The sequence below is a fragment of the Gopherus flavomarginatus genome, chromosome 10 (genome assembly GCF_025201925.1).
Source record: "Gopherus flavomarginatus isolate rGopFla2 chromosome 10, rGopFla2.mat.asm, whole genome shotgun sequence".
NCBI classification, from domain to species: Eukaryota; Metazoa; Chordata; order Testudines; family Testudinidae; genus Gopherus; species Gopherus flavomarginatus.
This window is the reverse complement of record NC_066626.1, coordinates 68035671-68048811: the sequence shown is the minus strand read 5'-3', so window position 1 is coordinate 68048811 and position 13141 is coordinate 68035671. Positions and strand designations below refer to the sequence as shown.

The following is a 13141-nucleotide window of genomic DNA, read 5'->3' as shown; positions in this document are numbered from 1 at the left end:
CAGGAAGGAAGTGCTGGGAAGGCTGCCACGGGGTACAGGATCTCAGGATGGTGAGATCTTGCCTTCTCCCTTGCCCAGCGAGTGGGTAAGGAGGTTTACTTCCAACAGTATGGTGCTGCACAAGGCTGTACTGGTAAGTTGGTGTCATGGACCCAATAAATAACACACTGGTGTTCATGAACTTGAGAGCATCTAGTCTGTTTGTGGTGGCCCAAGGTGTGGAGAAGGTGGCCCTGTCACACTGGCTTAGATGGGGGACACAGAGACAGGAAAGTTGGATAAGGGTGGAGAGGACACAGAGTAGCTTAGGATGAACACTTGGATGGACACTCCGTGGTAAAACTCCTGCACCTACCTGCCCATACAGGACAGGCCTGCCTCCAGGACCTGTCATGAGGAGGATCACCAGCTTCCTCATTGCTGCATTCCTACAGGGCAGGGTGGGAACAAGTGACTCCATTAATTATTCAGAGCCGTTAATGGCTCAGATCCCACAGACAGCATTTCCACAGACAAACCACTGGCAACTGCAATCCCCAGGACATCATAGATCACAAAGCTCAGAACAAAGCCTGTGAGGACAAGGCATTCTTGAGGTGAGGTCGGGGGAGGGGATCCAGCGGTCCAGGACAGATTAGATGAGCCCAGAGTCCTCTAGGTTTCTCAACCTTTTTGATACCAGGCACCAGCGTGCTGCTTTCCTAAACTGTCACGGAAATCTCAGGGACCAGTGCTGATCTAGACTAGTCGTTGAGAAACACTGCTCTAAGAGATGCTGCCAAGCTTCCTATTTGATAAAGCTTTTCCACAGCAACAGAAAGACATTCACAGCCAGCTGCTTCGCTCTATCCTTCCTCCCTCCTCAAGAAAAGAAAAAAGACTCTACCCCAGGCAAAGCTGTTTATAACCTAAGAAAGGAGAAAAACTAGGAACTCCAAGACGCCTGGGACTTCTCTATTGCCAATCTCAATCTATTGTGTCTGGAAGGTGCTGTGACGATGGGCAGCAGCACAGAATGGCGACATCATTTATGTCTATACAGTGTTTAGAACAATGGGGTCCTGGTCTCTAGGCACTATCATAACAAAATAGTAACAGTCAGATACATATACAACCTACCCACTAAAGCACCCAATGCATCAGCTACGAAAAAGCTGCAGGTCAAAACAGCAACAAAATGGGGACTGCAGCCTACAAAAGCCTCTCTCCAAAAGGTCTTCACTTTTTGATGGGCTAAAAAAAAAAAAAAAGAAAAAAGACAGATCTAAGCCACAAAGCATACCATCCAACTTCCAGACACAGAACTCTGGGTCACCACCACGCTGGTACATTGATAAGTGACATCACTGAAAGCTCTGTGTTTTCCTTGTCCACGGGAGAGGACATCAGCACTGGGTTTGAGCTGGCAAGACCAGACCTAAAACCAATCCCTGTTAGATCCCAATAGACAATCTCCAGCTCCCAAAATTGTGGTTTATCATTCTTATTTGTTTACAGTTCCTTCAACCAGTTTTCATGTGTGTGTGACAGTGCCTGTATTTAAGACCATCTGAATTAAGCTTTCACACACAACTGTGAGGCACTGCATTAAAATGCTTTCACAAAATCCAGATTTATTACACCTACTCCCTTCATCCAAACAACATCAAAAGAGGAATCACGTTCATGTGGCTTGATTTGTTCTTTGTAAACTCATGCTGTCTGTTGTCCCCCTCTATTAAGAAAATGAGTTCTCTCTGTCCATATTTGTTTCATTATTTTATTAAGGACTCAAGTGAGATTTCTACATATTTAACGAAGCACCAATCATCACAGAGTCATAGTACTCTTTATCCAACTGCTCCTGCCAGGGTTTCTCTTATATTAATATTTAAAGGACTGGCATCAGGTTTGCTTTCTTCACAACTGCCAGTCCCTGCCTCCCCACATCAGACGGTAGCTTGCAGCTTTCCATGGCTTTTTTTATTTAATTGCAAAGGTCAGTAAATTCATTAGCTAAAGACTTTGAGAACCTCCAGGAGTGCACATAAGATCTGTCACACTGCATCGAACCAATGATTTGTCTGGTGCAATATCCAATCTCAAACAATGGACAGTACTAGATATTTCTAAGAAATGTATAAACCTCCCTGTTAAGGACAATTATGCAATAACTGTCCTATGGGATGGGGTGGAGTTTTTTCCTAACCCCATGCAACTGTTTGGCATGACTTAGCATGAGGTAGAGTTGCCAAGTTCGGTTGGATGTATTCCTGGAGGTTTCATCACATAACAATCTTCAATTATAGATTAACCTTTAAGTTCTGGAGACTCCAGAACACTCCTGGAGGGTTAGCAGAGGGCTCTGTTCATTGTACATTTCTACCCTGTGTAGCATAACTATGGATATTCTTATTATTCGTCTAATCTTTAATTACATGCTCTTTTCCTCAATACTACCTTCTGCCAATGAGTTACAAAGCAGTAACTCAAAGCAGAGTTACAGTAGCAGCCAGAAACTTTAATTTGGGATTTGGGACCCATTTAGCTAGTATACAATCTATACACCTGTTGAGAGTATACAATCTATACACCTGTTGAGACAATACATGTATAAAACAAAACAAACAAATGGACCTGGAAAAAGACAAGATAGACAATGAAACAATCCGGTTTATATTAATAAATAAAAGTGTCAGTATGCCAACAGCCTAGCCATAGTGCAATGATTTATAGGCATCAAGGCAGAGGTGAGTTTTAAGGAGGAAACAGAAAATGTATTGTCTGGCTATTTCATTGGTTTAAATTCCTTCCTATAGCACTGAGAAGAGGTAAAGAAATGCCCAATTTATGTTCTTTATAACGTTCATTATTGTAAATAGTTCCATCGCACCACATCTTACCTGTGTCCTCTCTAATCTAAATAAGCGTAACCCTTCTAGTATCCCCCACTTTAGATGTTTATACGGATAACATCATCCAGAGGTGTGTGAGATCTCATTAGACACAATGAGGGATGTAAACCCTCAATCTTCAGTCCATAAATTAACCACTAACTCACAGGTGTTAGGAAAAAAGCTTTAAGCTATTCCATAACAGTCCATGGAAACATAGGAATTGTCATACTGGATCAGACCCAAGGTCCATCTAGTCCTGTACTCTGTCTCTGACAGTGGCCAACACCAGGTGCTTCAGAGGAAGCTGTAAGGCTGGAGCAAGCAGATATGGGAAAATCTCCCCCCACATCATCTCTCAGCCTAATATCTAATACTTAAAAGATTGATTTAAACCATGCAGCATGAGGCTTCATATCCATTCCAAAATTTTTGTGAGCATTAACTATTATGACAACAGGGAAATGTGTGTAGTAATTCCTATGTTCAGATGCAAAGTCATTTAATACGGCTATTTGTTTTCATTGGTTGCAATGCTCTTGACCTCTTCTATTTCTGTTATATTACTTTTGAGATGTCGTGTCCAAACAGAACACAGACATTATTACGTTTCAGCCTGAATATTTATCTGCCTTAATACACCTATGACTGATTGCTTTTTTTCCCCAGGGTTGTTGGGTTTTTTTAGACTAGTACACCATATAAACCAGAAATTTTTATCTGGGCTGCCCACAATGACACCCAGCTCTCTTTCCTCTCTTTTCCGCTAATGAAAGATCCATCAATGTATATGAATAATTCATACTGAACCTTCCAATGTGAATTAGATAAATATAGAAATATAGGGCTAACAAGGACCTCAAGAAGTCATCAAGTCCAGTCCCCTCCACATCTGTTTACAATGAAAGGTATATATGTACTATAGAATTGCTAAGTGGGTAGCTTTGAAGCAACTCAAAATTTGAGACTTGATTAACCTAACTAATGCTGCATTACCTAACATTGCCACCTCACTGTTAACCCCACCCAGTTCAGACCACGGATAAATAAGTTATACAACACAAGTGCTGGTATGGAGTCTTGGGACATCCCACAATTAACCTCTTTTCCATGTTTAAATGACCATTTATTCCAAAATCTTTATTTTCTGTCTCTTAAGCAGTTCAAGATAAAATTGGCCATTTGTATATATTCTCCCATCCAGCCCCAGTATTCCCCAACCAGCTTTCAGATTAAAAATGTCAGAATTTTAAAGGCAGTTCAGTACCAACGTTTTGTTGGAATCACTCTTGATTTAAGTCTCACTTCTTATTAAGTATTCCTGTTTTTAATCTAGTAGTTTTAAACAGGGGGGTTGTGAAACCATCATGTCAGTTCTACAGCTAAAATTAGCATGTGAACCACTTGTAGAGATGTTCAGTATAACTATGGATGATTACTACTTAAAAAAATAAGCCTGTCACAAAATACTGTAATTATATTTAATACATATTTTGCTTTTAACAGCAGAAGTAAACAGCATAGACCTTACAACTCGCAGTTAGTGAAGAGTTTATAGTGCTTATAAAGTTGTATCTAAAATATACCTTATTCATTCTATACTGAACATTTTGAATACAGTCTAATATTATAATTACATACTATACAATAGCAGCATGTTCACACCACTATAGTTAAGGCTGTGTCAGCATTCCCATTATGTACCTCTTTTTTTCAGGTTCTAAGTATTCCAGCCATAAAATTATAATGCAGTTTGAAAATTTGGCATACAAGGTTTTAGTCCGGCAGCAATTTATTTTCGTCAAATAAGAATTTAAAAAATAACACCTCTATAATAAAGGAGACGACCCAAGTGCATTTTGCACAATCAGCTTAAAGTTTCAAAACTGAGATTTTGAAAGAAGTTAGCTGACAGTATATTCCAATCATTTTTAAATGAATGTGATTTTAAAATGTTGCAAAGCGGGTGCCACAAATGAACAATAACCAATTTTCACAAGGATTTTTACTGTACATTTGAATACACATGCCCTGTTTTCTATAGGTATGTAAACCAATAGACAGAAGAACTTATTACTAAGCAAATAAGAAATTACTTACCTCCAGTTTTAAACACACACAGTGGTCAATATTAAAGCCGTGGAATGAGGTATCACATTATTTCCCTACAGCTACTGTAAAAATTATGAGCAATATCTCAGCTTTTATGCCAATCATTGGCTTTTTAAAAAGACAACCATGCTGAGGATCTGATCAGGCAGTCCAACAGAAATCATTTGCCTGAGTAAGAAATGCAGATCAGGCCAAATGTTATGGAAAAAAATAAATTAAAATATAGCAGCAGGTTCCTTGTGAAATGCGAGAACCTGGAGATGGAATTACAGCCTTCATTTATGTAACATCCAAGGTTGCATTATTTATTATGGCCCTAATGGAGGAGAAACATCCCTAAACAGGAGTGCACTTAAGCATAGGTTAGCTTAAAGGAAAGAGCATGCTTAAGCGCTTTCCTGATTTGTGACCAATGTGCAGAAGCAGCTCTATGCATTTTCCCCCCCATGCATGGCAGTCAGGCGGCTTTCGGCAGCATGCCTGCGGGAGGTCCACCAGCAACACGGATTTGGCGGCATGCCTGCGGGGGGTCCGCCGATCCCGCGCCTTCGGCGTACCCACCATCGAATTGCCGCCAAAGCCGGGGGACTGACGGACCTCCCGCAGGCATGTTGCCCAAGGCAGCCTGACTGCCACTCTCATGGCGACCAGAAGGCCACCCCTTGCAGCTTGCCGCCCCAGACACGCGCTTGGTGCGCTAATACCTGGATCCGCCCCTGCCAATATGCGAAGATGTGCATGAGGCATTGAAATGTCACGGAGCTGTAATAAGCCAATGAACAACTGTGATGCTGCTGAACTGAGATCTCCAAATATCATTTGCTTATTTAAAAATTTGAAAAGCTTCGTCCATGCAAAAGTTTTTCCTTCTGATGACTCTTATTGTTGTTACATGCTATTGGAGGCATTTCACTGCATACGTTATAGATTTCAGATATAAGCACACAAGACTGAAAAAAAATTGCCTATATCAAGCTTCATGTACAATACATACATAGACATTATTATTTATTAAAACTTATCTAAACATGTATTTGTTCTTTGGACCAACTTCAGTCTCCTTATGTGACTGTTACGTGTTTTAAAAATCTTTCACTGAAGATTAAAAATAATAACAATTAAAATGCAATAAAAGAGCTTGCTTAAACAACATCAAGACAGTGATGGAAGTCAAGAAACAAGAGGTGGGGACGTTCCAGGCCTAATTCACTGCTGGCATAATCAGGCAGACGTCAATTTAAATCATTCGGGGGATTCTATTTGAAGCAAAGGTGAGTGTGCCCTATAATTTCAAGGGGGAATTGCAAAACCAAAAAGGGAAACTGGGGGTAAGCCCCAAAATATAGGCCAGATTCCAACACACACACTGACAGAAAGGTGCAATAACCTTGGTCTTGGAAGACCTGGAATCAAGTCCCTGCTCTGCCACAGATTTCCTGTGTGACCTTGGGCAAGAAATTTAGCCTCTCTGTGCCTCAGTTCCTCATCTATAAAATGACGATTACAGTACTTCCCTATCTCACAGTGGGGGTAGTGAGGATAAATACATTATAGAGTTTGAGACACTTAGATATTACACAAATCAGGCCATACACGTACCTAAAATAGAACCTTCCCCCACCCACTAGTCCCACAGACTTCAGCCACACTACTTGTAGAGTAAGATATTACTCAGCATGACTAGTAGTGTCAGAATCTGGCCCTACATGATGCATGTCTTCGTTAATCAGTAGCAAGGCTGTGATTCTGTTCAGGGGAAAAGACATGTTTATGACTAGCTACCAGCATGAGTTGCAGTATCTTCAGCTTTAATTTTGAATTCTCTGGCTTTTGCTAAACTATCAAAAACTTCAATTCCCCAAATTGCCTAGAAAAACTGAAGCAGAATTTTCAGCTACAGTACAGTAACTCAAAGGTCTGTTTGGCACTGTAACATTGTGGAAAAAGATGGTAAACCTAGTTTAGACTGGCAAAAAACCAATCTTGTCTATGAACAAATATTGTTAAATGTATTGCATACAAGTGTTACTTCACAGTAATCAGACACCAAGGTTTCTAACTGACTTACTGAAGCAGCAATCACAGATTGCAATAACGTGTACCATTCAAAGGGGGCGGGGTGGCGAGGGACTGCATTTTGGCAATTTTGTAGTCAAAATGTTCCTTATAGCATGTTCTTCCGACAGTTGTTTGTCATATATTTTCCTGTATAAAAGATGTATTTTGCCTTTCCTCAGTCCTGGTGAGATTTTTCTGCAATGACTTTGCATTCATACTGCAAAACAACCAAAGAAAGTGAAAATTATTTGAGAACAAGGATTTATACAATGAAGTTCTGAGTTAGACAGCTGTGAAAGGGAGGGATCTACCTAGCAACTGACACAACAGCTCTACCCACACTTTCCCCAGATCAGTTCAGGCCCCCAAACTCCCATGCTTTTCAGGGTACCCTCACGAACTACCGTTCATTTTGTACACAATCTATGCACAGAGCGCTGGCATTCTGTACCTCCTTGCATAGCAAAAGAGAACCTAAGTACATTAGCTATTAACTTAGGACTTATGCAGCTTTTTTTCCCCCAAACATGGTGTTCTTATTTTGGCCTTAATCCTGGAAAGCACGTACAGAATGGAATGAACACAATGAAATGGGGAACCCTTTAGAATATGTGGGGCACTCAGCAGCGGACAGAACTTCTGCTGGTGGCAGGGACATGTTGACCAAACCGAAAAGCACTGTCTCTGGACTCCCATCTTAGTCCACATTTGCAATTTGAATAACTGGTTGGTGTTTATTAGGAAAGAATTTTTTAAAACCAGACAATACAAGCTCAGTATCGAGCTCCCCCCCATCAAATAAAATAAACCCTAACTTACCATTGCCAGCTGCCTACCAATGTTCCCCACAGTAATGCCACCAGCAAAAAATATACATGGTAACCAGGAACGAACATAAAGGAAATCTGGAGATGTATATCTAGAAAGGAATACAAGTTTGCATTGTTATCTGTTTACTGCCAACATTGAACTTAACCCTGTGCACAATCCTTTCTTCAAAAAAACTTATACTTTTAAAGTTAGGCACAGAGATAGACATACTGAGAAATCTAGATATGGGAATAGATTAGCGTAAAGATACACACATTTGTAGTAGAAAGTTTGATTTCTTACTGCAAATATCGAATTTACTACCCATCCATTCTAATATCCTTTCTCTGTTTGATCCAGGTTGTTTCGCTGTTGGTAATGTAGCAGTTTTACAACTCCAAACCAAAATCTCGGTCTTACACACACATAAGCACTCATATGAATAGTCCAATTACAGTAAAGTAAAGTGTTTAAGTCTTAGCAAGTTTGGGCTCAAGTTAAGTCAGATCTACCTTCAACGTTCTTGTTTACTAATCTAACATGAACACCACTTAACCAGAAGAAAAATAAAGACTCACTGGTAAACCCCATTGTAGACCAGAAGCTGTGATACCAAGGTGGCCAGAAAAGCAATTCCTATTCCAAGACCAAAGCCACTTCGTGATCTATCAAAGGTCCACCATAGTCCAATTGAAAGCGCTGCGAGTGTAAGAGACAACTGTATGTTGTTGGCAAAATCCACTTTCTGTGGTCATTTGTTAAGGATCAGTTTTAAAGTGCCAACTTCAGGTGAAGATCAATAATATTTACTTTGTTAACTAACTTTTGACCTGAAAAATAACACAGTCCTACATAATAACACCACCGAGCTCTTGCATACACATGGCTCTCTTCATTTAATACAACTAAATGGTATATGAATACTATAATAATAATTTTAAAGTATTTTATCTAAGTTAAGAAAAATATTTACTTAAAATGTTATTTTATGTTTACAATATTTTTTAAACTCATAATGTTGTCTCAGGACTTTGCTACAAACTGTACAAGTGTTTTAAAGTACAAGGAGACTAGCCAGAAATTAAGTGGAATACAGATTTTTGGACAGATTTACTGTAAAAATATTACTATTCAGATAAAGAAGTACCAATGACAGTCCAGCCTCACCTGTTGCTCCTTTAATATCCTAAGGTTAAAGCCTTAAATCTAGCATTAAATTGCCAAAATGCCATATATCTTACGTTGTTGCCTACCGAAATACAGTCATTTGGAAAAACAAAATCTATTTAATTTTAATAACTATTACATGTTCTTAATTAGAATAGTATTTTTATCCAGTAAAACATTTATTCAGAATCTTGTTTGCTTTTAAAAAAGCTACAGCTATGCAAATATGATAAATTAATAATCCTAAACACTTTTGTTGCACTTTGCCCTCTTTAAAACACTTTACAAATATCAACTAATTCATTTTCTTAAAATCTCTGTAAGAAAGTACCGTTAAAGAGAGATTGTTAACTTTCATAAGCCTAAACTTAGATTTAGGGGGTGACAAATGTATAGGTTAAAAGGTTGTCCTGGTCTCAACCACAGGAATCCACTGGCCTGGAGAAAGATCTAGTGGAGTAGTCTAACAAGAAATGGGGTAAACTGGACGGTAATAGAGAGAGAATGGCAGACACAAGGACACAATGACCAAAAGTCAGATCAAATGCTGTTATTTTAAAGTGAGATGAACTGAAGCTCAGGCTGTTCAGGAAGCCACTTAGAAGAAAGTAGAGTTGCTACACTAATAATTGTTATGGAAGAGGCACTGCTTCCTTAAAAATGTGGAACGGCTGATAGCAAACTGCAGAGGTGTTTGCTGAAAGTAATCTGACTCATGAGGAGTTCGCCACTCAATTTTCAAGAAACATGTCAGAATTTCTTAGGGTCCTGTATCTGAATGTGCCCACAGTCAGGGGATGGTCAGAAGTTGGTGGCATCCATGAGATCAGATGGACATGTCTTCAAATATGGGAGAACTGAGGCCCACAGGAGGACGTTAGCAGACCCTAGCTTTGATAGCTCCAACTTTTCTGGCCACACTAGATAGGATGGGGTATTGTGGGAAAAGAACAACATCCAGCCAAAGGTAAGGCTACTTGAATGGGAATGCAGCCCATTTTCCATGCCTTCCTTTGGCATCTCATTTCATCCATTCTCTCTCTTTTGGTTCTCTTTCATCTGGAAAGAAGAAAGAGAGCCAGCACCACATGGCCAGGGAGTTTTCACCACATCACCAGCAATTCTCTGCAGATCATAGTCTGGGACCTGATGCTAAAGATGAAAGAATGAGCCTTCTAGAGATTCTTAATTTTCTTTTTAATTACTTATCTTTGAGTCTGGGTTTGGTAGACTAGTTAATTGCCTTAACTTGGAGAGGGAGACCCTATACATGCTGACACAAAGCACAACTGCTCATGGGTTGCCATTGAGGCATCACAGTCCATTCTGAGGATGTTTTTGTCCAATGGGCTTCTTGGAATCATGACTCCTTCATCCATGGCTAGTATTAATCTAGTGTAAAGTTGTACATGGATTTTTGAGAATTCAGCAGAAAAACGATGGATTTTACATCATGCCACATTGACTCACTTGTAACTTCTCTCCTTTCCGCATATTCTAAGGCAAGTCACTTAGCCTTCTGCATCTCAGTTCCCCGTCCGTAAAACAGGGATAATAACACTTATTCGCTTTTGGAAAGTGCTTTGAGATCCATGAATAGCCAATGCCAAGTATTTTTTTCCTACCAGTTTTTTACCCATGCTTAGCGAAGTGCACACTCTTCACTGATGCTGCTACACATGTGAAGTTTGCTCTTTAAAACTGTAACTGTATTGAGTTTACAATAAGTGCAAGAAGAGCATCCTTAAAAATGTCTCAGAGCATAAACTCCTTTCCCGTATGTACTTGAATAACTCTAAAAAAGACACAAATATATATTTAAAAAAAACAGAGTGAGAGCTTTCAGTTTAAGTGGTATTTCCAGAAACTTATATGCATGACCTTCATTAACTAGTGCAGCTACTGACATTCTATAACAGTTTTAACTCTAAGCTACACTCTGTATGTCCTTTAAAAACTTTATATATCATATTTTAGAAACAGTTACATTGTGAGCAGCTATTTAACCTTTGGTTCGTCAGAAACTAATTTGTTACTGCAAACTTCATTACCACACAGAAGGATACAGCACTAGCATGATTGATACCCACAAAGACTGCTACACATCGCATTACACTGGACCATTCTCTCTTAAATTTATGTGGCTCTCCCAGATGTCTGTCCATGCAGGGATACAACAACCCAATCACAGCTGTGGAAATATTAAAGAAAAATTAACAATTAAAGCATCTGCAATATCTTGAGACAATCTAGACCAAGATGATTCTGCAATCATAAAAAACAAATATTTTTCAAACACTGTCATGATTTAAAAATAAAAAAAGGCATTTCAGATAACTTATGTTTTGGGCCTAAACTATTATTAAAAGGTTGCCTTAAAATTCAATGAAAACAGCTATATGTTTGTAATTTAAAATTCCCCTGCAGCATCTTCAGCCACAGCAGCTTTGCGCTGGCGCATATTACCACGAAGGGGTGAAAATAAACTAAAAGTGGGATTTTCTAAACATTGTCAATACATTTCCTTAAACACTCACTATATATAGTTCCACTTATAAAGACAGTTGCCACCCCAGCTGGGAGGCACACTTGAAAGTGCTGTTTAATGTTACGCTGTTTTAGTATGTAAGAAGCAGGGGCTCAGGAGGTAGCTTTGAATTCTAACACCTATTGTGGTGGTAGGTTGGATGCATCTCACAGGAGATGTTTTCCATGTGCCAGAGAGGAACCTGATCTACAGGGTTTAAGAAATAAATGAAAAATCACCAGTGAAGCAGCATCAGAAATTGCCATGTAACCAGCATTCTAGTTGAGGACGTGAGGCCCAACTGACAGGTAACACTGGCAGATGAAAAAAGTCTCCGCAAATAGCACTGATGGATGGCTATGAAAAATCTCTCTTCATTTGTGTCTTTGGGATGAGTAAATTAGGCCTAATGCCTAGAGGGTTGTTCAAAGAATTACATATTTTGCGATTTTGCATATCTGTTTACCGGGGGTGATGGAGAGGGGGAAGTCATACCCCAGAGACATATTAATGTAAATCAGGTTGTGTAGGTAGGGGTAGCAGAACACCACACCAGTTATCCAGCAGATCGCCTTGAATAGGTTGCAAACACTAATCCCTCAGGTAGCACTTGTGTGCTAGACAGACAAGAGCAGGCAAGGAAGAATTGTGAAACATTCCTAGAAAGAGATACTGTAGTATTTAAAGCTGGAAGAAATCGACTAAGAACATGCAACCTTGTAAGTCAATTTCAGCATAGAAGCTCAGCTTGTCACCTCAAGACGAAGACAAAGCCTGAACCTTAGAGTTTCCTGGTAAAGAGTTATGTAGGTATGTAATGGTCTCAATTGCTTGCTAAGAGAGTGACACTATCGCAAACGGGACACTCATTTCAACCCCCAGTACAAATCCATTAGGTAGAAACAACTGGAGTAGACTGTGCACTGAAAATAGTGTGGGAGCATGGTGTGTAACTAATGAGAACAGTAGGCATACCGCTGACCCTTTAAATCTGTTCAGAGCCTGTCTCCCCTCTCTCTTGTAAGCCCCATGGACACAAAAGGCGCATCTTACTAACATAATTTTACAGAGCTACATCCATGTATTCTCTTTTACAAAACAAACCTGAGATCATTCTTACTGTAAAAAGACATAATAGATATGTTGTTGGATAGCTGAGACCTGGTACAAATAGGAAAGAAAAAATCCTTCGAGATGACCAAATCAAACTGCTCTATCAGTAAATCAAACCCCTCATGAGCTCTATGTCAAGACAACCAATTTAAGCATAAAAATATATGCAGCAAATACAGGGCACCATAGCAGCAAGATTAGAGAATAAGAGCTATGTTAGATAGGCAACTTACAGATACAAGTATATAACTATGACCAAAATATTCCAAATACAGAAAGAACAAAACTGACATATTGAGACAGCTATTTGGATGGTTTCCTCTCAGATCAGGCTCTTCTACGAAATCTGTAGTGAAATGATTCAACGCCATACCATAAGAAAAGTAAACAGATAAAATATTTGACTTAAAAATTGCCTTTAGCAAAACCCAGCTGCCAGAGGTGCCCAACAGACCAAAGGTAAGTTTACTGATTTGTATCA

General features: G+C 39.4%; 1 protein-coding gene across 3 annotated transcripts in view; it reads right to left on the bottom strand.

The window, feature by feature from the left end:
* The window catches only part of INSIG2 (insulin induced gene 2), a 44216-nt gene that overhangs the window by 24385 nt on the left and 6690 nt on the right, over positions 1-13141 (bottom strand). For 2 of the 3 annotated variants that reach the window (XM_050916040.1, XM_050916039.1), the window contains exons 3-6: positions 11087-11211; positions 8432-8598; positions 7863-7962; positions 7108-7260 (exon numbers count right to left, since the gene is read on the bottom strand). In XM_050916040.1, coding sequence (XP_050771997.1) covers positions 7219-7260; positions 7863-7962; positions 8432-8598; positions 11087-11211 — 434 coding nt within the window. In that variant the 3' untranslated portion in view covers positions 7108-7218. Of the gene's footprint in view, positions 1-7107; positions 7261-7862; positions 7963-8431; positions 8599-11086; positions 11212-13141 lie in introns of those variants that run through there. The other variant, XM_050916041.1, reaches the window with a different exon arrangement.